This window comes from Pyrgilauda ruficollis, unplaced genomic scaffold (genome assembly GCF_017590135.1).
Source record: "Pyrgilauda ruficollis isolate IOZ18807 unplaced genomic scaffold, ASM1759013v1 scaffold55, whole genome shotgun sequence".
NCBI classification, from domain to species: domain Eukaryota; kingdom Metazoa; phylum Chordata; class Aves; order Passeriformes; family Passeridae; genus Pyrgilauda; species Pyrgilauda ruficollis.
Window position 1 is genome coordinate 9538556 of NW_024527155.1, and position 24560 is coordinate 9563115.

The following is a 24560-nucleotide window of genomic DNA, read 5'->3' on the forward strand; positions in this document are numbered from 1 at the left end:
AAAAGAAAAGGTTTGTTTTTTTTCTTTTTTTTTTTTTTTTTTTTTTTTTTTTTTTTTTTTTTTTTAGCTCCAGTGTGTCAATTATCAGCTGAGTTTCATGGAAATCAGGTTCTGTCTGAGAGGGCAGAAACTGAAACCTCACATTTTTGGGCAGTTTATCACAGGGCTGGAAAGATATCTGTCCTGCTTCTAATCAGCTAAGAGAATGGAGGAGGGTTTTTTTTCAAAATTGTCAGTACCAAACTGCTAAAACACTGTTCTGTTTATGCCTTGTTCTCTTCACTGTTGAGTGGGATAAATCTCTGGACAAAAGCCACCACAAAACATGGCTTATTCTGCCCCAGGCTAACACCTGTCAAGTCTGGCCAAGTCAAGTCAAACCTGCTGGTACCTCAGAGAGAAACTCTCAGCTGGAATCTTCAGGACCATGGGTACACCAGGGCTTTTTCCCTGCTTCATCAGCAGGTGACTGGCTGCAATAACCATCCCCTTGGTGTGGCAGAGCAGCCAGCTCCTGGAGGCAACAAAGGAGCAGCGTGAAATCACTGAACTCAAGAACACTGGGGCTGCGTGGCCTCAGAGATCACTCAGAGCACAAACCAAAAGGAAAAAAAGGCTCATTAGTTGAGGCTGGGACTGTAACTAATACAGAAATTATTTTCCTATTGCACAATCTCCTCCTTGCACACAGTTTCATGAGGTTTCCTATTCCATGGAAGAGGAAAACCCCCAGCCAAAATGCAACTTTCAGAGCTGTGAAATGCAAATGGTTGTTTCAGTGGAGCAAACATGTTCAAAGAACGTGATCACCAGAAGAGCAGACAAGGAAGCAGGGCCCCAGCATTTGAACAGAAAGATTATTTTCACGATGCTGTAGCTCAGTCTTTATTTGCTCTGCATTCAGCATGCACTGGCAAGGTAAATTATTTTTTACAAGTTTTTTTTTTTTTTTTTTGAAACAGAAAGAATTGCAAGTCTTTTAGAAGTGTTGAGAAGTGGTGATGACAGGTAAACTTGGGATAAAACATCTGCCTGTGTGCTCAGAGATGTATATTTACCAGGTGGTTAGGTTTAATTGTTAAGAACTTAAAACCAGTAAAGGAAAAAGACCTGAAGGCCACAGCTCCTTACATTTGGTACTTCAAGGTCACTGAGGCTGTCAGGTCCTGTGAGGGTGGTGATGGCAACAGGGTTGACTCAATCCAGTTGGTCAAACTCTCCCTTCCATATGGAGTGGACAACGGCTCAGTGGTGGTAAATGATGAGGGTGAGACCAGTGCCAGGGAAATGTTTCCTTTGGTAAGTGTTTGTGCTAGCATAAAAATTTCCTCTTTGAGTGGTAAGAGATTTTTGGTTTTTGGTGGTTTTTTAATCCAAGATGAGTAACAGGCAGAATTCATCAGCCCTCTTACTCATTTCATCCAGACAGGCCTTAGATTCCCTCTGCACCATTTTTGGTCCATTAACCTCCCTTTGTATTGCCTTCTATTTGCTGCATATGCCAATACCACACTTGACCTTTTTCAGGGCTGTTTCAGGAAGTTTTATTGACTTCTGTAAATGCTGTCTTGGAACAGACTAAGTAAGTCACAGTTCCTAAATGAGACAGCCCAGAAGAGCTGAAGTTTAGTGCAATGTAGTAAGGAATGGCACAGAGTGTTTCTCTTTCCAGCCAGCACAGCTAGAGTGTTGGGCTCCTGCTTTTTGGGGATGAGGAAGGTGGCAAAGCAACTGGCTTGGCACTAGTTAAGGATTTTAGCTAAAACAAACACATTCTTCTTGTAAAGTCACTGCAATGAACTGGTATTTGTTCAAGAAAATATCCAGTCAGAGTATCCTGGTCCATATCTACTTCAGCCATTTTTTTTCAGAAAGGTACATGTACATTTGTACTTACACAGGTGAGAACATGCTCCTATATTGCTGCTCTGCTGCTTCTGCATATGGACTTTCCATTCCTGGGGCAGCTGCAAATGCCAGCTTTTCCTGCTTAAAAAAAAGGTCATTATTACTCCAGCTCACCAAAAAAAGATTTTAGTGCACTTAAAATATGGAACACTAAAAATGAACTAACACAACAGAGAATCAAAGTCTGAGCAAGCCTTCCTAGCCATTAATCATGGAAGCTATTAGGACCAACCTGGATGAAAGACAAAGTCATAATTAACTTGACATTAACAGCACATTGATGCAATACCACTAACGTTACTCAGAAGAATCTTAAGATTTTGAATATCCCTTCCTGCAGATGCTATGAAAAACAGATTCAGGCTGAGATAAATCAGAGATTGCAATAAAGTCTGTACCTCTCTTACTGACAGAAGAATTCCCTCTAGTACCTGATCTCAGTCTCCTGCAAAAAAGTTTCAGTCCATAGTTGCTTTTATGACAAATGAAACAAGCAAGCAGATGTGGCCAGAGAGGTGACAGTGTGCAGATTTTTTGATAGTTACATCTTAAATTACAGCATGATTATGAGAACACTAGTTTATTATTTATTACATGAACTGTATAGTCTAGTAGTTAATAACACTATCAACACCCTTTATAAATGCCAGAAGGTTTTTATCTTGAAATATATTCTTTGTCTTCTTGATGCTATTTGATACCACCCACCTCTGAGACCCACAAGACAGAGAAACTACCACAGCAGTCCTGTATCAGTTAATATTTTTAAATAGCCCTCCATATGAATAAAGATGCAACATGCAGTGCACAGTTTAATTAGTTTATTTTTTAAAGTTCTGTCAGAAATATAGCTGTGCATTAATTACAAAATATATTAAACTATCAATCAATTCATCCAAGGGAACAGGAGTACTCTCATTTTGTTCAAATGCAAACCAATACAAACCTTTAACATTGACACAGAATAATCTTTTGCATCCATCATCAATGTATTTGGTCTGCTGCCATCTCTAAATAAGAACAGAACGGTCACCCTGATTTCATTTCATTAGCAAGCTGAATCCCTTGATAGCAAACATGACCAGACACATCATGAAACTGCTTAAAAAACAACTCTACACATCTCACATTATCTGAGCTCCCACATATACATTACATACCAACATTTTTAGCAAAATAATTTTCCCTGCCCTGCAGGGGAAGACATTCAGAGGCAAAGAGATAACATGTTCATAATATATTATAATTGGAAAATTTGTGCTATAGCAGCTCTGAAAATACACGTACTAAGAGTGGGCGACTTACCATGTTAAAGATAACAGAAATTCAGAAGATAAAAGAAGCTAAGACACTTTTTAAACCACCTTGAGATCTAGTAATGCTGCAAAGCATTGATTTACAGAATGAAACCCCACTGCTGAACAAGTTACACAGGACATGGGTTAATTAAAATGTTTCTTTGATTCAGTGACAAGTCAATGCTGTGGACCTTTCTCCTTCCATTTAAATCGTTCTAGCAATTATACCTCAGTCCACCATGGTAAAACAAGTTTTCAAAAGAAGGTTTGTAGAAAGGGGAAAGGAAAATGGAACAAGTACATGAATAAATATTTAATTAACATTTATATAGTCTTTTTTATGACAGTAAGATTTAACTGATACTTAGAAAATTAGCTCTGACAGTCTCTCTTGTAATACTCTGATATTACAGTAATTTGTCATCACTCAGAGTTCTAGTTGGTAATATAAAAATATAAAACCAGTAGAATAGCAGCAGTGAATAAAGCATCCATATTACTATGGCCAATACAGAACTACACATGCAGTAGCCTTCTATTCCCTATTGGCTTGTGCTATTGTACAATTTTAACCTGAATCATTTAAACGCTGCCACCACAGGGAGTTTCCTCCTCAGAGGCAGAAGTACATCAGATCTAGCAGATAAGACTCAAAGCAAAAATTCCATTCAAAACGCAAATCTTCAAAAGCAAAGAAAGTGTTAATGCATTTAGTGGGTCTTGGGTACAAATAAGCTGAACAGACAATAAGGACATTTTTCTTTTCTATTCAAAGACATTTTCTATTTCCAGGGCTGAGGAAGGACCTGGAGTAGGAAGAAGCTCTCAAATGATAAGTGTTTTTTCTCCCCCTCCCTCCCCTCCTGCCCCACAAAAAAACAAGAAGGGAAACAAAAGAGAATGGCAGTTTTTGAGCATCTTGAACAAACACCACTAGGTAACACAGCCTGAAAATGGAGAACATGTGAACAGTGCCTTCTGTGCAGAGTGGCTCTGTGCACTGCCATGGACATTGACAGCTCTTGGTTAGGAATGGCTTTAATGGGAGTGCTCCAACTACAGACACTCCAGAACAATTCAGCTGCTAGGATGAGGCTACTCATTATAAAATCTACTTTGGTTTTAAAACTGAGATCTTTCCCTATTTTGAGAAACATGCTCACCTGTCCCCTAATGACAGAGAATCAACTTAACTTAAGTCACCAACAACTAACTATATTTACCATTAGCCAGGAAATCCATGTTTCAGTAGTGACAATACTCCATTGAACACAATCCCTCTTCCATCTAATAGGTTCTACTAGCAGAAGAAATTTTACTCATTTGGATATAATGAACAAAGTGGTAGTTTGGGTCCTGGAGCTTTTATCTCTCATGCAGGCAGGCAGAGTATCCTCCCAAACACTAAAGTATGGTAGTCTTTCTTTAGTCTTGTTTATATTAAGCAATGTGCCCTTTCCCCACTGGTATTGCTTTGATGATGCCAAATAGTTGGAACACTCTTCAGTATCTCTTAAGCTGCAGTGTCTCCAGTCTTTAGGTTGTTTCACTAGCTTGGATAAATAATACACATAAGCTCATGCATCGTTTAGTTCTTTCTTCAGTATCTGGACATGTACTTAGGTTATGGGGTGAACAAAACTTTTTTCTTCCCTCCTTTTAAAGACAAGATTCAGAGCTTTATCAGCACCATGAAAGTTAAAATTTTTAGCACCAGTGTACTTGAACTATCCAGCTTTGACTGGTCAAAACTAACATTTACATGGCATACAATCAGTACAGAAAACAATACTACACACAGCATTAGGAATCTCTTTGACACAGTGAATCTAGTGTTTGATAAAGCAGTAACTATGAAAGCCAGATTTTCTTCCTAAAAGCAAACAGGATTACAATTTTTCCTCACAATGCTGAATTAATAGGCTTTCCTTAACATCCAGATTGCTGAGTTGGCCCAGCTCCTGTTGTCTAAAGGGACAGGAAATACCCACAGCAGCTGGATGCTGATATGGCCAGCTGCCCACAGGGGATGACTTGGGTACATCACCCACAACACCAAGAGATCACTTGAACAGATGCTGGCCACAAGTTCAGCTTTGGTACAAATTCGGGTTTCAACAACAGTAAAACAAATTCTGCATCACCCTCTCTGTTCAGTACATCCCTTTGCTCATGTCTGCACTCACAACCTGAAACATGTCCAGCACTAGGAGATCCCACCAGCACAAAGGGATTTCATTCAAATGCTAAACTTTCATATCTCTTGATGATTGTGGTTGACATTCTGGGCCTAGAGCACACACTTCTAGAAAGATTTATCAAAATAAAGAGAATTAGGGAGGCACCTTCAGACCACATTACAAATATTTCTTCAGTGAACTCAGCTCAGAGTGATTTAGCCTTCTCCACAACATTACCTCGTATCTTTTGGAAATACCAACATCAACTCTGCATCAACATGCAACTTCCTGAAGGAGGAATGGGTCAAAGCATATCTGAACCCTTGGTGACATGAACAAAGTCTTAACCCTAACTTCAAACTTCAAGAGACACATAGCCAATGCAAAATTCTAGATAAGTCAATACAGAAACTGTCTCTACTTTCCCAAGCTCTGTGAAAAGTAAAAAAAGAAAAAAATCCCTCATCTTTATTAATTTCGTTCCTTCCCTGCAACAGCATCTATTCCAAGGCACTGAGGTGAAAAGACTTACAGGTCTATTTGATATGACTAAAGTTTTACCAAGCTGAGATGCACAGGTTCTGCAATAGGGTTTTCCTGTAGGCAGTTAAGTTTTGATTCACACTTCATTTGTTTAGCTTGCTACAGAAGTAGCTTATTATTTTAAGAGAGAACCTTACCAAATATTTAAACATAGGACCTCATATAGAGAAAAATATACCAGCAACAACAAAGTTCCATTCAGGTGAAGATCAACTGTGTTGGAAACTACGATCTTTTACAAACCCAGCCTTTGTGGACAATGAAGCTGTTTTGTGATCCATGTGGAAAAACACGAACAAAGCTCCATTGCTCTGTTAAGACTTGCAGGCTACATGGCTCCATCAGTACTGCGGGCCTGGAAGCCTTCTCTGCGGACACTGTTCAAGTCCAGGCGCGTGAGTACCTCGCAGCGCACCAGGAGCGTGTCATCCTTGATGAAGGTTCTCTGTTTCAAGGTCTCCAGGTGCATGAAAGTCACATAACCAAAACCTTTCGGATTGCGGTGAATTGTCGGTCTCTGGAAGGCCAGTAGCTCTGGCTTGGTTTCCATCACCTCTTCATGGTTCTGCCTTTCTGGGCCTTCTGATTGATCCAAAATAGAAAGTCGAATGGTGCCTTGGAAAGGCCAGGGCAGGTGGCTGTCATATTCCCCTTGCATAGTGTGCACAAACAGAGAGATAAAATTAGCACAGCGCTGAGCATTTGGTAACTGGATATGCAGGCGCAAGCACAGCTTGTAGCCAGGCTTCCCCGTATAGAAGCCGGGACTGTGTATCACTACAGGTCTCTCTTCTTCCTGGGCTTTCTGCAGTCCACTGAAGTTCTCAATCTTCCAGATATAAATACCAGTACATTGTTGTGCCTCCATTTCAGTAATCTTTCCCTCCAAATTTCGTATAGTACGTTTGAGTTCTGCCATGTGAGTGTTCTGAGTCTCCATTTTAGCAATGAGTTCCCTGATTTGGTGATCTTGTCTCACCAGACGACCTTCCAACTGCTGAATAGTTTCCTTGAAGTTTTCAACTTCTGGATTGCAGTTGTATGCGGCATGTGACACGTGTGAGAAGAGGGCAGGCTCAAAGGGCAGGCCATTGAGGAAGGGTACAGGATTTGCAGCAGTAACACTGATGTTCTGAAAACTCTGAGCCATCATCCTCATGTGAACCTGAGTGAACTCCTGCATATGTCGTGCCAGTTCATTCCTTTGCATCTAGGATTTAAGAGACAGAGCATCAGGAACACATCAAACATCTGCAATCACATTTTAAATGTGGTTCTGAGAAAATCAAACAAGTAGTTGCTTTTGTCATGTGAGAAAAGCTGCAGTGAATCAAGGACAAAGGCGTGACAAAATAGCACTTTACCAACGGAGAGCTGCAAATTTAAAATGACTGTTAGGAAAAACTGAAAAAGAAGTTCAAATACCAGTGGGCAAATCACAGAATCATTTAGGTTGGAAAAGACCTTGATGGTCTTTGTGTTTTTGGCCTGATGTCGATACAGCTGGGGTTCAACAAAAGCATAGATATGAGGTGATTTCACCATAAAATTGCAAACCTGGGAAGTTAAGATAGAACTGACATAGATGACTGCAATATAAATCAGGTATGTGCATTATTGTTTTTGTTGGTGCGGGACTTTGGGATGTCACAAACATATTCTTGTTAGAATATTTATCATTAGTAACAGCATATTGTATAGTTGCATAATTCTATGTAATGTTTAATAAGGGAACCTTTGATTGTATTTTTACAGAAGCTGCAGCATCTCCAGGAAAACAATAAAATTTAAATTCTCATGTATTCAGGGTCACCTTCTTGTTAATAAGCATTCATGATAAAAAAATTCTGGTTTTGTAGGAGTGATAATTTCCCTATGAATCCATCATTAATTATGGTGTACATTTTCAGTAACACTGTTCAACTCAAAACAAAGACATAGTGAGAGACTGCTAGTGATAAATGTATTTAGAATTTTTCTGTGCTCTAAATCGGCACTGTATTCCCTTCACTGATTTGCTAAAATGCTCCAGAGTACCAAATGGTGTATGAAAACTGATGTGGAAATGAAGGGGAAAGACCCAATTTTACCAAGAGGTATTAAAAACTAGAAGTAAAAGTATCTAGATTAACAATTTTAGAATTTAATAAAATTGATTTTCTTTAAAGAATTCTAAGAGTCATAAGCGTATTTCGCCACAACTTTTTAAGAAGTGCTAGAAACTACTTTTTGACATGAAAGCTGAGAAAACATGAAATAATAAAACCAAGGTCATCAAGCAAATTATTCACAGAGCTTTTTAAATTTGAAAAAGCAATTCTGAAATGCAAAGTATCAACATGCACTGCTTTAGAATTAAGATACCTCCAAACAAAAAACCCACAACCACACATCACTGAGGATTTTGGGTTGATGAATGAGACCAGACTAGGAAAACACATTACAAAAGCAACCAACAAAATCATGCAGACAGTTTGCAATTCATTAGTTACTGAAAAAAGGCTTACCTTTTCAGGACACCCAAAGGCACTGTAAAAACATGGCACTGGGGCAGTAGGACAATCATTGTCATAATGGTTAGGCATCTAAAACAAATCAGATTTCATATTACTTCTCCATCAAGAGTATTTTCTTATCCAGAAAGGATACAGCTGGATGGGTTTTGAACAGAAAAGTTCAAAATGTACCTGAAGTCAGATCAGTTTATATCTATGTAAGTTCTTAACAGAATATGGAAGTTTTGAACAGAAATGTTAGCTGATGATAAAAATTATCCATCCCACTTGTATGTACTATAACAATTCATTGACTTTGTTCTTACATTAGGCCTCAGAAAGCATTCAGGTTTCCTTGCTAGACCAAACACTTTTGTTTCTAGCCTACCCTCCAGCCAGGTCACATTCAATTCCTTCCCTTCTGAAGGACTACTTGCACAGTAGTATTATTGTGTCACTCTTTATTATCATCTTCCTCAAAAAGTTCAAGTTATTGCAACTCTTTTTGTGGTCCATGTTTTCCAGATCCAGGATGAGTCATCTCACTGCTCTGGATCCTGCCTATCCACCCTCCTTCAAAAGCACAACAACTTCAGCTGATGCCTACGAGTCCTAAACAGAGCAAAGGATAATTCAGTGTTTCACAGGCAGAATCCCTGTTTATATAACCCCAGGTGTTTGCCTTGTTTAAATATCATGAGGAAGCACAAGGCTAATAAAGACCAGCTATTATTACAAATGTTTAGCATTCTTTGTTCCCCACTTCTGCAATTCATTATTCTACCTAAAAACAGACTTTGTCATTACTAAGCTCAATCCTGTTTCTCAGAGTATTTCGCAATTTTACAAGATCATTCCTTATTTTAACCCAGGCCATCAACATAGTTGCCATCCCAAATTAAACAAATCAATACTTATCATTTTCCTGCCAATTAAGTTATTATTGAACAGAAGAAATAATAATGGCTATTACAACAGTCATGGACAAGCAGAATTCCAGCCAGCACCCCAGTTTGATAGTGAATTTACTTATAGCTACTTTCCAATAGTGGCTTTGCAAGTACAAAAACTCCCCCTCTCTGCCCAAATCAAAGCCTCCTCTTGTAATGTCAGCCATAACCACTGGCAGTTGGTATTTTTTCAACTCCATTCAAGATCAAAGACATGCAGCATGGCCCCTGTCAAGAAGCAGTACAGCTGAACATTGTGATGTGCAGCCAAAATCCTACAGAGGTTTGCCAGACTGCAACTGCAAGCTGGAGCAGCATTTAAGGGAGTATCACACCTGCACTGGACATTTTCAGAGAGGCAGGTAGTGATTTAGCAGCTAGTAGACAAACTGTATCTCCAAGTTTAATTTCAGATTAAAGAAGCAATGTAAAAACGAAGCATCTGACTTGGAATAAACAGAGACAAAGGGAGTCTCTTACCTGCTCCCTGATGAGCACCGTGTTGCAATATTCACAATATATATTGGCAAGTGGGCAGGTCTGGTCATGAAGCTTACGTGATCAAACAGAAAAAAAAATGGGGAGAAAACATCAGTATAATTACTCAGTTTAAGAGAGGGCTAATCACCCTTGATCAGACCTAAGATTTTTATTTATATACCTAATTTTGCATTTAGCTATATGCAGCTGTGAAACAAAGAGAATCCCTTTACCCTAAACAGTATGTTTTACATTACTGTTTTTTCCTGGACTTATACAAGAGATTCATAAAGTTGTAGATATTTTATTTCCTAAAGCTCTTATGCTTCAAAGAAATCTGATTTTAACCATAAGTTTCTAAAATTCATGTTCAATTGTATTGGAACTATATGAAAGCACTTGTTTGTTTTTTAATTGTATTGTTGGACTATATGAGGTGCATTTGATTGACAATTCACAATATTAATATCCAAGAACATTCAATAGTCATTGAGATAGAACACATCCATATAGAGATAAAGAAATGGCACCAGCAAGAGGAAACTATTATTCTCAGTATCACCCAAGTGAAAAATGCAGAGCCAGGAGAAGAATTCAGAAATTATCTTGGTCTTGTGTGGTAGCAGATATCCCCAAAATAGTTATCTCCTGGTACATCCCTCTCCCAAGCATAAAAACTGCACATGTAAATACTGCTTTTTGTGTTCCATGGGCAGTAGATACAGCCTGTCTGATGGTAAGGTCAGAAATCAGTGGTTCTTACACAAGTCCACAAGTCTCCTCACACCACATGGCTCCACATAAGTTTGTACTTAAGGACAATCTCTCCCCTGCTTTTGCCTGTTCTAGGCTCATGTTCTGAGTTTGCAGCTTCTCAGATGTGCAGCAGCACAAAGAGCTCTTCTAGACCAAAACCTTTCAGCTGGTTTTCTTTTTTTTTTTTTTTTTTTGTTTTTTTTTTTTTTATTGCTGTTCCCTTTCCAAGCAAACCCATGTGAATGCAGGCTGACAAACTGAGACTCCTGCTAAATACCTCTTTATCCTCATAGGCCATAGATGTGGCACAGTTTGGGCAACACACTTGACGCCTCGGACACTCTTGGGTCATGTGCTCCTTCAGACGGTTCTTTGGGAAGGTTCCTTGGCACTGCAGGCATTCCACAGTGGAAAAATCACACTGCAGCTGGTGGTCCTGCAGAAGGGCAGAAGAGGGATTTGATATTTCAAATCAGCACAATCATCTCATCCATTTTCAAGAGAAAGCACAGTGCAAGACAAACGAATCACAATCTTCCCTTCATGCAAGGAAATCCTTATACACTTATGCTGACTCTACCAACAGCCTGTTACTGTCCCACTACTAAGGTCAGCGCTTCATGTATTCAGAGCTTAAGAAAGCTCTCAGTAAAAATTTAGTTTTATATTTATCCTTTTAACTGCATATATTATTTTCCAAAACAATTATTTCAACTGATATATGTAGCTACTTTGAGAGACTATTAAACTGACTTTAATAAACTTGTGTGATGCACGGATATAGCTGATCAAAAGGCTGACATGAATGATCCTCAGCAGAAAGCTGCGTTAGCACAATTGTCATGCACTGCGATGTTCACTTGAGAATCACCTAACTACAATTAAATACTCATTAAAAACCAATATGTGTAGCTATAATCTTGAAAGAAAAATGCACTGAGTCAGCATAAATGAGTACCAGGTATGACCATCTATTTAAGTTATTTCAAATTTTTACTTGCCCATGAAAACAAGGTTCCATATTTTCAAAACTACTTCTCACCTCTAAGTGCCTGAGCTCCATCTTCATGCTGCAGCCCTTGTTGGGACATTTGACCATTAATGAAAGGATTTCCCGTTTGGCAAAGTTGTCAGGAAAAAGCTGATTTTCAAGCAGAATTTCATTGTCTACAGGACATTTGTGGCCTGCATCTCTACAATGCAGAAAAGCAAGGAAAGATATCCACTATTACCAACAGAATTCCAAGCACTTAATTTAAAATATTTTTACACCAGCAAGACATTAGTGGCCAAATAATAACACAGTAAGATCTTTAAAAACAATGGTATTTATGTGGCAATGACCAGAAAATATGAAATGTATTTTAGAAAAATTGAAAACACACAGTTTCACTGGAGGTGGCATGACTGGGGTTGCAGCACTTCTCAAACTCAAACACATTTTATTTGTACAAATGGCATGTTAAGTACTCAGGAAACAAACTTGAGGAATATGTAAAGATACTAAGAACTTATAGTCCTTTTTCTGCAAGTACTTCACATAGCTCAAACATCAAAGAATATTTCACATACTACTTTAAAATAATTACTTAAACTTTCTTAGACCTCCTCTCATTTCCTTCTCATTTTATAAACAGCCAAGGTGACCACAGCTAAGAAAAAAACCAAAACTCTTTTTTGCAGATTGACTTCATCTGTTTGGCATTACATTACACACTGCTCAGTTTGCTGGTTTTGTTATACAACCATTTGATCAGTTGGTCATCCTTCAATTTCATTATACAGCAAACAGGGTGAAAACCTTCAGACACAAAAATTATTAGTAACTATGAAAATTACACTGTGTTGCATCTGAAGCCATTTTAACAGCAAACAGACTGGAAGTCAGTGCTAACTGGTGAAGGTTTGGAATCTGATGGAACATGGATGCCTGCAACCTGCACAAGGTAACTAACAGCCTGTTCCAGTTCATCAGGTTCTGTCTGCCTGCATGTACATACAAAAATCATTAGAAGTAGAGTAAAAAAGGGGATCACCTCCAACAAACTTTCCAGTATCAGCTCATTCTGAAAGCAGTAGGCTAACATATTGATTCACAATTAAGTAATGCAGTTAAAGAGGCATGAGGGATCAAAGCTCCCGAGTGCTAATGGAAACAGCAATAAAATGGAAATAATACATGGGGTGGAAAAATGTCAGAGAGCACTTGTGGTGCAAGGATCAAAGGCCAGATCATTGTCACTGCTTGCAAGCACGAGGGGAAGTAGAACCTAGTGGGCTGTGGAGACCGGGAAGGAATTTATGTTCTTTGTTGGAAAAGGAAATAATTGCTCAGCAACTACATCAGCAACACTGCTACAGGAAGTGGAGGTAAAGTTGCCACTTCAAAAAGAGGTAATGAACTTCCTTTCACAATTTTGCTTGCAGAGCAAGCTCACCACATGCCTGAGAATCATACTCCTAAACAAGTGCAAGAAAGAAAACATCTAGCTTGCCTTGTTTCAGAGCTCCCTGAGCTATGACCAGTGTGATCTTTGTCACAAGTTAGAAATGTTCCCTCACTTCACAACCTACAGGAAATCAGTTTTCACAGGTATAGCTTGGTTACAAACACCCTGTTTAGTGGAATATGAAGAGAGCTCAAGAGGCCTGCTGATAAGACAGCAGCTTTATTTCTACAAAGAAAAACTAATCATTAATAAGAGCAGCCAACAACAGGTTAATTTGGAATAATGATTATCAAATCCCCAGTTTAAATAACTAGCAGATAAAGGGAAAAATAGGAATGAAATGCAATTTTCCTAATTAGGAAAGCGTAGCAGAAAAAAGCAGTAACTCATTTTAGGATATTAAACAGGCTTCAAATACTATTTACAAGGCTCAGGATTGTGTTTAAAACACTGCTAAGATCCATCTACATAGATGTTGCTATGTATTTCCTGTGACAGAATTGAATTTATGCACCTCAGTTCTAGCTTACATTACAGTGAAAGCTTTCCTATGCTGGCATTATTTATCACATTGCACTCTGCCACTCACAACAGTACCTGTGAAACAACAGTCATCTGCTACAAAGTACAATGAATATTCCTGTAAATTCCCTTGAGATTAAAATACCGGTATCAAGAGCAAAACCAGAATAATTTTGAAAGAAAAGCCTGCCCAGTGATTTTAACAAGTGAGCGATTTAGCCGAGAAGCTGAGACAGTTGGCAGAGACTTTAAGTGCAGCCATGCCAGCTGCTGGAGGAACTGCCAGCACCCAAAGATGTCCCTGCTGCCCCTTGTTACCTCACAACTCTGCTTTTCCACTAAACAGAGGTTCTGATATTTGGCAAGCTCTACTACAAACCCTAAATCAGCTTTGCCCTAAGATACAGGAGAAGACTGGAGTGAAATTGAATTAGCTACTGCACCTGCAGTTAGTTCTTCTAAAATTTCCAGCAATATATTTTGTTGACAAGTAACATTCGTAAACACATTTGTAGTTACTTAGGTAGATAATCTTCTCCTCTTCCATGAATTATAGCACTTCAAAGCACTTCAGACAGCTTTATTTAAAAAGCTGCCAAGACTTTCTGGGAGGCAGACAATTACTGTGATCAAATCTCATCTAATGATGTCCTTCACACTGTAAGATTGAAGAGTCCAGTTTTTAAAAGGTTTTCCAATTTATTCTTTTCTAGTTGCAGCCACAACTTCTTCAACACAAACAACTACAGTTGTTTGTGTAAGTCACAAGAAGCAATTACTCAAAAAATGCTTGTCCATCCTTCATCATTTAAAATCCATAATCTCTGTGTTCACTTGAGTTAAGACAGTGGGGAAATGAGGAATAAAGAGAAACAATTTTTCCTGGTCAAATGAAGGCTGTGACAATCAGTGAAAAAAAGCAGTACTTAGAGAATGTAAAATATCCCTTTCTCTTTTCATTTTAGCTCTGTAGAAGCTTCTCAATAGCTCAATCAATCTGGTACTGTAGACAGTACATACTGCAAATCGATACCATACTGTAGACACTACATAATCCAAATCAATAGCTTGATCTATGGATACCAATTAAGCATGCAGTTCAGCCCTTCAGGGATTCAGAGAGGTCTGGCACTTCAAGCTGTCCCCCCTGCTTTCACAAACAGTCACTCAGACTGTCCTCCAAAGACAGAGTTCAGTGGGGAATGAGGGAAAACTTTTACTAGCAATGAAACATCTGAAGTATTACACTGATCATCTACAGTCTCAAGAGAAAAAAATGCTTTCCACCTTGTTTAGTATTCACTGAAACAGTCATCACTATTCACAGAAATGAAGTAAAATACAGAAAAGGCATAAAAGAAGCAGAAACTTCTGGTCATGGTCCTTTCCATGGAGAAATTCTTCCAGAGAATTTATGTAGCAGAAACTACAGAGAAGCCACAAAACACTGTATTCAGAGAACATAACTGCTGGCATACTATTCATTTAGAGAGCTACAAATGATGGATAGGGAAGAAAAAGAAATGAAAAAGAACTATGGACAAATGGTATGAAAGACCAATCAAGAAAGCACTGTCCATTTTGCATGCTATAAAATAAATGCCAGGGGAAACCACAGTAAAAATGAAGACAGTTTAATGATCTTTACAAAAAGTGTGCAAAGTAAGGTTGAAAATTCTATATATGGGTCACACAGAATTGAATATATAAATTCCTACCAAAGTGACATTTGAGCTATCTGAGCAATTGCTAAGAAAAAAACTGGGCTTATGCTGAAAAAGGAAAAATCCTACAGCATAATATCTATCAGTGTAATCCAATACTCACTCACACGTGTGGGACACTGATGACTTCATTCCAGGCTTAAGGTAAGTGCTCTCTACAAGGTACTCTCTGCCCTTTCTTGCTCTTTCATTTTTATATGCCTTTGTGTCTTATTCCCAATCCCTCATATGCCACCTGGTTTCCTCTCTCAATGCTTTGTTCAAAACTATTCCCTCATCACATTCTCTCTTCCAGCTCTAGAAGGAAGCAGCTAATTTCAAGTGAAGAACTGAACGCATGAATTGCCTTATCTGCAGCAAGAAATCAGGCTGTCTGTAGTTTCCTGTAGTTATCAAGAGAAACAATCATAGGCAAAAGACAGGTAATTTTATAATCCTGAGCTGGAAATGGAATTTATCTGGGGGACTTGTCTGTCTACCTTTCCTTTTATAATTATTATTTGAAGTTTAATCAATTTTTTAGATTCATAACCTGGGTAAATTTGTGGAAATGGCAAACCATCTAAACCTCATAAAACTTCAAAACTTGTGATATTCTGGCCACACAGAGCACCTTTAATGAATAATAAATTTCCATATTCTGTTAGCATTCATTGCACACCTTGGGCAGCTCTATGCACTTTAGATTGACCTTAAACTGCTCCGGTACATGAATTTCTTCTTAAAAACAGCTTCCACAAGTTTTCCTTTACCTTATGGATTTGACAATGCAGCCTTTGCAGAAACGGTGGCCACACGGCGTCTGCACCGCTTCCCGCAGAGCCATCAGACAGATGGGGCACTCGTATTTACTCTCCAGGGGCGGGTCGAACTCCACGTCGTATCCCTGCGTCTCCTCGGTGAAGGAGGCGGGCGCGCTGCCGGCGCCGCTGCCCGCGCTGCCGCTCTCGTCCTTGGCGGCGGTGCTGCAGGCGCTGGCCATGGCCGCGCAGCAGCCGCTCTGCGCCTCCCGCGCCCCGCAGCTGCCGTCGCTGTGCAGCAAGCTCATGGCAGCCGAGCCGCGGCCACACGGCTGTGCGCTGCCAAAGGGAAAAAAGACGGGTTAATTTCAAGTATTTCGAACCCTCCCTCCCAGGCAAGAACAAAATTTATTTCCAGCCAGAAATACTGGAACAGAATTGGTTCTGTTCAAAATCACTGGTTTTGTTTTGTCCCCATTATCTTTTTATGCTTATCTTGTGATATGTAGGAAAGGACACTGCATCCTGTCAGCGTAGTCCAAACACTCCCCCCGCTTTCTGTAATCTCTTTCATACAACTGATTTCTGTAAAAAGAGAAATCATTCCTCTTTGTCCTTGCTATGTCTACTGAAGATATTTCTTTATCCCTTCCATTTAACTTACTTCTAAAGACATTCAAACAGACTTTGTGTGGAAAAAATGCCATACAGAATCATGTTTTCTTGGAGGACAACAGCTCAATTCCATATTTTCCTTACAGTGCATATATGTTATTTAGCATTTTCTGCATCAAGCAATTCACAATACAGATTTCAAACCAACTTAGCTGCAGAAACACAAATAAAATATAAGTCCAAGAACCTAAACCAAGCAGCTGATGTGCTATAAATGAAATTCAAATATACAGCACTGCTGATAATATTTTAGAACTGCCAGTAGGACTTTAAATTGACTACGAAGCTACACATGAGATAAGGATAATAATTCCACAGCTCAAAAGCTATCTACAAACTACTAGTACTCAAACAGAGCTCTTGCTCTCCTTTCCCTCTTGCAGGCTAGCTGGCAGGGAGGACAAGGGACATGATTGTAAGAACAGAAGATAAAAGTCACCTTTCCCTGAAGAGTGGTGGATGGCATACTAAAGACTGCTTTTACAACACTCCTCCAAAGCAGGGTGAACTCATAGGTATGAAATGAAAAAGTGCAGCTATCTCCAAACAGATTGCTAGTGCTCCTACACAGAATGAGAGAACCTTAAAAAAAGGTCTTAACAACAAATACAAATTCTAAAGACCAAGAAACCTTTCTCTCCCCTGATTTTTTCAATGGTTACAATCATTTTCTTAGAATCCTGCTGCGGTTAGTTTTCTATAAATGACATTTCTTTGAAACACAGAGATTATCACCAGGTGCAAGGCAGTATGAGTAGTCTGAGGGTTATGGAGCCAGGCATGCAAAACATGCCCAATAAGCCCAGATTTGATAATCTTTTGCACAGCAGTATAGGCAAAAGTCTCTCGCAGTGTTCACCTAATGAATTCACTGTAATACCATTATGTCATTTAAAAAACATTAGGGATGGAAATCCAATCAAGAGATGAATCATAAGAAGTGTTTATCTGCATCACTACTGCAGACGCTGAACGCAGAAGAATGAATAGGATTACCTTGACCATGAACTCACAAAACTGAACGTTTTCTTGCCTATATCAGAATTTGAATATCACAACTCAGTTTTACAAAATGTTCATGGATAGGAAGAGGACATACAGGTAGTTTTATTTGGGTATTTATTTTATGACACCTTTAGTGCCACAAAATCAACAGAAATCACATAAGGCCTCAACTAGCATTTAAGGGAAATATATTTTGAACACATGCAAAAATCACAGGAATGTGCTTTAGGCCATCTACATGATAAACAACTGGCAATACTGCCCATGATAACACACTATGAGCTATTTTTTTCCAGCTACCCAGACCAAAAAAAGAGGTATATGTATCTAAAGAAAAGCAAAGTTAAATAAATATAAATAATATACAGAGTTGTATAAACATATACTCTGTTGTATAAATATATGACTTTCCACCTGGTTGGGGTATGCAGGGGTATGAGAAGTATCTGAAGAGCAGCATTCTTGACATTTCCAAAATACCATTAAGGTACAGAGCCTCAAAGCACAGGCTGACAGTTCTGACTTGTACTGAACTAGTCAGCAGTGCTCCCTTTCTGCAGAAATAACTCCAGAGCAGAACTGTCTGCAACTGCACCCAAAGAGTGCTGCTCACTTCCACTCCTGTTTTCCACCCCAATGTATTGTCCCTACACATTATCCACTACAACAGGCTTTATAACTGAGGCACTTAACACAACAGCAATACAAACTAAACACCAAGCATGCTCCCAGCAGCTGCTCCAGCCATAGTCCAGACATGACCAGTTTAATCCCACAAAGGCACCAGCTCCCCCAGTGACTTAGAATGGATGCAAAGGAATCAGTGCTTAGAAAGATGCTCTGTGTGACAGATTTTTTTTTTTAGCCTGCCATCAGTAGGTCTACTCTCTCCAGAGAAGAAACCCAGCTTGTTTCTACTGTTAAACATAACTTAAATAACAACTGCTGCAGAGGATGATCAGTCCATGGGCCACATCTCATGAAAAATCACAGGAATAAATTGGGTCAATGGAGTGGGAATGTTGGTATGCAGGATATTAAAATCCACAGGCCAGCCCAGGACTGAAAAATTCACATTACTCTAAGCCACAGAGATATATTTAGTGAGACTAAGGGAAGAGGAACATACATCCCTTTAGCAATGTCACAAAGGAATTCAGGAAGTCACAAAAAGAAATATAAAACAGCTTTAATCAAATTCAGCTGTCACATTAATTGCAAAGAAGTGCGTGACTCTTCTCTTGGGCTGTTCCCAGGAAAAAAAGTCCTATACTATTTACAATTCTGTTCTTACACAGGAGAAGCCAGGATCTGACTTGATACAATCTCACTAGTTGAACCTTTATAGATTTAAGTGCTATGCAAGCAGCGTCTCTTTGGCCATTTGAATTATTTCTACAGACACAGCAGGTATGTATATTCAGTCTACAGAAACAAACTGCCATAGAGTCAGTTTAATGAACCACTGCAATCAGTCAGCATCCTAGTCTGACACAAAAACTCCTTATTCAGTGATATACTCCACTCCTACATGGAGCTTTTTATCTGCATATGGCCAAGTGGTTCACAAAAAAAGAAGTGCACATCTTTTTAACTTGGGAAATTCAGACACAAAGAGACAAGGTGATTAAGAGCCAGATTTTAAACTTTGCTCATATTTTATCTAAGATAGAATTCCTCCTACTACTCTTATCCATTTCATCTTCTCTGTGAGCAAAATCCTCCTTCCTCCACATATATTTTAGGTGTAGGGCAAGACGCAATCTTCCAAATCAAAATCCACACTGCTGTTACTCAGACAATTAACCAAGGCCTTATTACTCCACCATAGTTTAAACTAATTTCTGTACATGTTGTAACTCCTGCACTAGGAATTAGACCTGTTTCTTGTGGAAGTTACTTTATCCTCCGAGAATCGAGCATAGGTTTAATCTTTTTGGACAGAGCAGTGCTAGGACAAAACCAGCCACAGAAAAGTGTACTTTGCATGGTAATGACAGGTCTTTTCCCCAGTGAAGGTAGAGCACACAATCTGGGAGCTTACTGTAGCAGTTTTTCACTTTCCTCTCCTGGGGAATTCAAAAAATGCTTAGGCTGGAAAAGGATAGATTTTAAGCCCCAAACTGCCAGTGAAATAAAACTAAGATCTCCTAAAAATCACATCCGTTTTTCTTCTTATTGATAATAGATGCTATTCTTCCCCTGTGCTGAACAAAACCAATTCAAATGCAATTACAACTATGTCTAAATATTAATTTAAAATACCTTGTGTACACCACAGCCCTGAGAACTTATCCTTTTTTAAAATGTTCATCGTTTAACACATTAAACACTTTGCTAGACTGCTCTGTACCTTTTTTTGTTTCCACAACATCCAGCTTTCAGATCCAGGAACAACAGCAATTAAACAGGATCATTATGCGGTAATTCTTGCTTTTGCTAGCGTGAAGTTTCTAAGACAGAGAAGGTCTTAAACTACATTTGGTAATGTACCTGAAATGCTCTTTTCTAGAGCTAGGAAGTGCTGCCAGACCTGCTGACTGGAGATAATGGGCTTTAGCTTGGGCACAGAGGTACCCAGGCCTTGGGCTGGCAAAGGTTGGTCTCGCTCTCCAAGGCAACAGCTGTGTTGTTTGCCAACAGAAAGGAAGGTGCTTTCCATGCCAAGTGGTAATGGACAGAACTTGTTTGATCATTACCCGTGCTGCAGAAGTCTGGGAATGCCCTAAGGAAGAAACTATCATGCCCCAGAAAAGACAGTTAAAGGACAGTTAAAAGAAAAGGAGTCCTCGTCCCACTCTTCCAACTTCAAACCATAATTACACCTTTCTTCACTAAGTAACCCGTGCTCTGTTGCTATTTACACTGCTACATTACACACTGATTAGGCTGATGTGAGATAGCACTGTCAGACCAGAAGAGCAAACTCCTGCAAGAACAATGTATCTTATGATGGACAAAAACTACTTCAAAACAGAATTTAAATTGCCCATATTTTAAATTAATGCATGCAACAAAGCTCAGTACTCTGATTTTTCAACTTCTATAGCATAATGAAGTTTAGGTAGGACTTACAGATTTTCAAACACCAAACTCCTCTAAATAAAAAAATAAAAAAAAAAAAAAAAATCACTGGTATCAGAAAATATCTTCAGTTTTCCTGTAAAATCCCACTATCATTAAGAGTATTAGGGAGGAAGTAAAAGTAGGCATTGTACACTCTTTACACTGAAATATGAAATCCTATTTTCAAGCATTAACATAAGGAATACTGTGCAAGGAAGTATGAGTTGTTATAAGATACAATTTTTATTATAAATCAGGAAGTGCTTCATACAATTAATTTCCACATGACCTTTTCTGGAAAATTGACACTGACTACCCTTATAAATAATGAATCAATACAGAAAACTATTCCAAATCCTTTTTCTTACTCAAAGTTCACAAATATAATTAATTTCCTTGCAGCCTGGCCAGCACACACCCAGCAGGGGAAATGCCTTTAGCACTGCATCAACAGAAAAACTGACCAAACTCTTCTCTTTTCTTCAGCTGCCTTGTATATGTATGTATAGATTTCTGGGTCATGCGACTGACAGACCAGTGGAGTGACTTTGGATAATTTGTTTATGGAGTAATACTTGCAACACCAATTCCCAGGCACATTAATCAATGGTCTACTGATAACTGATAAGCACTACATGTTTCCAATAGGAGCTTTGTAGCTATCATCATATGGCCTCATCCAGGCAGAACACATGGAATTATGATAATGCCTTTTAATTAATACCTATAAAACACTTTCATTTCAAAGCTATCAAATGGCTAGACAAGCTGAAGCAATAGGAGATTCAGGCAGAAATTGTAACTGCAAAAACTAATTCTCATTTCTTGTAAAAGTCTGCAAGCATGTTGCTCATTTTGTTGAGATACAAACTTTCTTTTTTTCTAATAGCAGTAACCTTTCAGACATCCAAGTCTTTTGGACAACCACCCCAGTCACACCATTTTAACATGTGCACCTGACTTGAAAGAAGAATTTTTGTTTGAGGCAAAAACAAACAACATTCAGAGCTCACTAGACTACCAAGAGCTCCTGACTACAGCAGAGCAGCCCTTGGGGGTTTCTGAAGCCTTCCAGGTGATTTCTCTTTATTTGTAAAGAATGCTGTCAGGCTCTAATCACATAAGTATTTTCATGCTTGAATGTTACTTAGGAGACTAGACAGTGGCACACTCACAGTTACATTCATATTTTATCCTATTTAAGTATGTCGAAACAAATTTAATTTTAGTGAGCAGTGGAAGCATACAATACTGTATTTAAGACCAAGATATTCCATGGGTTTTTCCATAACAGAAAACCAAACCCAAGCCAAAATTCCCTGAAATTTTCTTCAGTTTATTAACTTTTAGACAGAATTTCCAGGGAACTGTTCAGAATAACGAATACAAGGGAAGCACTGTTAGTGAGAAGAACAGTACTATTTAACTCTTTACTTTGGCAGTGACTCTGGCTTCTGTTCTCCCTTTGCACACTGAGAACACAAGGAGATATGCATTATGCCTTTCTATACCCCTCAGTAGATCTACAGAGAATGTAAGATGCTGCCCTAGGGGGGACAAAGTAAAGACTCATAAAGCACTTAAAAAACAGGCAGGGAGAGGTATGGCTGTGAACAAATGTGATTTCCACAAGGCACAGGCTCCAGGCTACACTTAATTACCATCTACAGGCATGAGGCATTAGTAAAATGATGAGACCCTGGGAAAGCAAACAGTGAACTAAACACACATTCTGAAACAACTAAAACATTCTCACTCCACCTGACATTTACTTTTGTTTTCTTTTTGACACACTTTATAGCCGGAATATTTTATGGCTGGATTTCACAGTCTGGATCTAAAACTTTTTTTTTTTTAACATGTGCTTAGCTAATCTGTACTACTGAGATACAAAAGTTACCCTTCTTGATGTAGCTAACTCATGGAAGTTCAATAGGTGAAGAAAAGAATGCACATTCACCTCAGGTACTTTTTCATACTGAAGCTCTATCAGCATAGGTGCCTATTGTGTGTCTTGTCTTTCTAAATACAGTAGCAGTTTTCTAAGACAGAAAGCAGTACTGCAGGGTTGCAATGCTACAAAACTTAAAAAGCCATTTATGTCTTGACAAGTTCTCATTCAACAGAGTCTGACTAAGCTCCATGAACCTTCACTCGCTGGGAAAAGCTGTAGGTAGTGTGGAATATGCAGAAGAATTATGCCCAGAATGACACCATGAAAATAATCCAAGTGCTTTTATCAGCATACTTCTGTGACTTCCCCCCGCCCCCCCCCACCCCTTCTTCTACTAGAAGGACAAAGTTTTATGGCCTTTCATTCTATGGGAAGACAAAGCAGTCTGCTGCTTTTAACAGTCTTTTAACAGCTGGTGAACACAGTGCAAAATTCACCCAAAGCTTCAAATCAATACTTTATTAATCACTCACACTGGTATCTAAGACACCACAAAATCCACAGAGCTGAGGGGTAGCGTGCAGAAGGTGTCACAGGCAAACATGGGGGAATACTTTCGGCAAGCTTTAATGACTAGGTCTAAGGGATATAATTAGAACATTTTCCTCCCACCTACAGCTGAGATTTCCGTTTAAGTACGAAAAGACTCAGCGTGACTTCTCTGAGCCTGAGCCAGACGAAATTGATGGAAATTATTACTGAAGTCATAATTTCTAACTCCTGTTAATAAAGTTACCGTAAATATTAAACACTGCCAATCTCTACCAGAAAATAAGAGCTATCGGGTTTAGAAACAGTAACCTATCTTGCAAATTACCCTTTAACGCGTTCCCGAATAATTTACCGAGTGTCTCTATTTCACAGTGGGGAAGTCAGAGCCCAAGTTCAGCTGATGTGCTCGAGACAGGCGGCAGCACAGCTCGGGAGCCCCCGCCGCTGTCCGGGGCAGGGCAGGGCAGAGTCGCTGGGGCCAGGTTCCCCCGCCGGGGCAGGGCAGGACAGAGTGGCTGGGGCCAGGTTCCCCCGCCGGGCCACCCGGCGTGCCTGCGAGCCCCGGGCCGGCCGGGCTCAGCCGCGCTGCGCTGCCCGCGCCGCGGTTTCAATTCCGGAGCGGCGCAGGCCGGCGCGCCCAGCGCCAGCAGCGCTCGGCCCCAGCGCCAGCAGCGCTCTGCCCCAGCGCCAGCAGCGCTCGGCCCCAGCGCAGGCCGCCCGCCCCGGCAGCCCCGGCCAAGCGCCGAGCCCGGAGCTCGGTGGAAAGGGCCGCAGGGCTCCTCGGGGCAGGGCAGGAGGCGGCTCTCCTCCCCAGCCGGCAGCCCCGGCGCGGGGGAAAGACGCTCCGGGCGCCGCCACACGCCGGCAGCGGCCCGAGTCCAGCCGGGCCCTCGCTCCCCGAGGCCGGCGGCTGCCCCCGCCCTCCCGGCCGCCCCGCGCGTTCCGCCGGACTCACCGCGACCCGCGGCCGCTCCCAGCCCGCCGCCGCTTCCGCTTCTGCTCGGGAAGCGCGCAGCAGCCGCTCGGAGCCAGCGCGGCCTCCTGGGCGCCACGGCCGCTGCAGCGCCCTCTGCCGCCGCGGAGGGGCAGCGCCGCAGGGCGGGGGGGGGGCTGGCGGGAGCTGCGGGGTCGCTGTCCCCTCTCCCCGACACGCACAGAACTGTCACCACCAGCGGCTGGATCCTCCTGCCGGGGCGGGCTCCAGGGAGCTGCGGGTCCCTGTCCCCCCTCCCCGACACGCACAGAACTGTCACCACCAGCGGCTGGATCCTCCTGCCGGGGCGGGCTCCAGGGAGCTGCGGGTCCCTGTCCCCCCTCCCCGA

General features: G+C 40.4%; 1 protein-coding gene across 2 annotated transcripts; it reads right to left on the reverse strand.

Annotated features, from left to right (window-relative positions):
* Positions 1 to 2714: 2714 nt before the first annotated feature.
* TRAF6 (TNF receptor associated factor 6) lies at positions 2715 to 24275 on the reverse strand. 2 transcript variants are annotated; one of them, XM_041481263.1, is made up of 7 exons: positions 24194 to 24275; positions 16059 to 16385; positions 11653 to 11803; positions 10888 to 11046; positions 9855 to 9926; positions 8437 to 8514; positions 2715 to 7139 (listed from the first exon to the last, which is right to left on the reverse strand). In XM_041481263.1, exons 2-7 carry the CDS (start codon positions 16352 to 16354, stop codon positions 6258 to 6260), a joined length of 1638 nt encoding a protein of 545 aa, XP_041337197.1. In that variant the 5' UTR covers positions 16355 to 16385; positions 24194 to 24275; the 3' UTR covers positions 2715 to 6257. The 2 variants fall into 2 exon arrangements, with proteins under 2 accessions (XP_041337197.1, XP_041337196.1); XM_041481262.1 differs by lacking the exon at positions 24194 to 24275 and adding an exon at positions 23591 to 23727.
* Between the last annotated feature and the right edge of the window lie 285 nt (positions 24276 to 24560).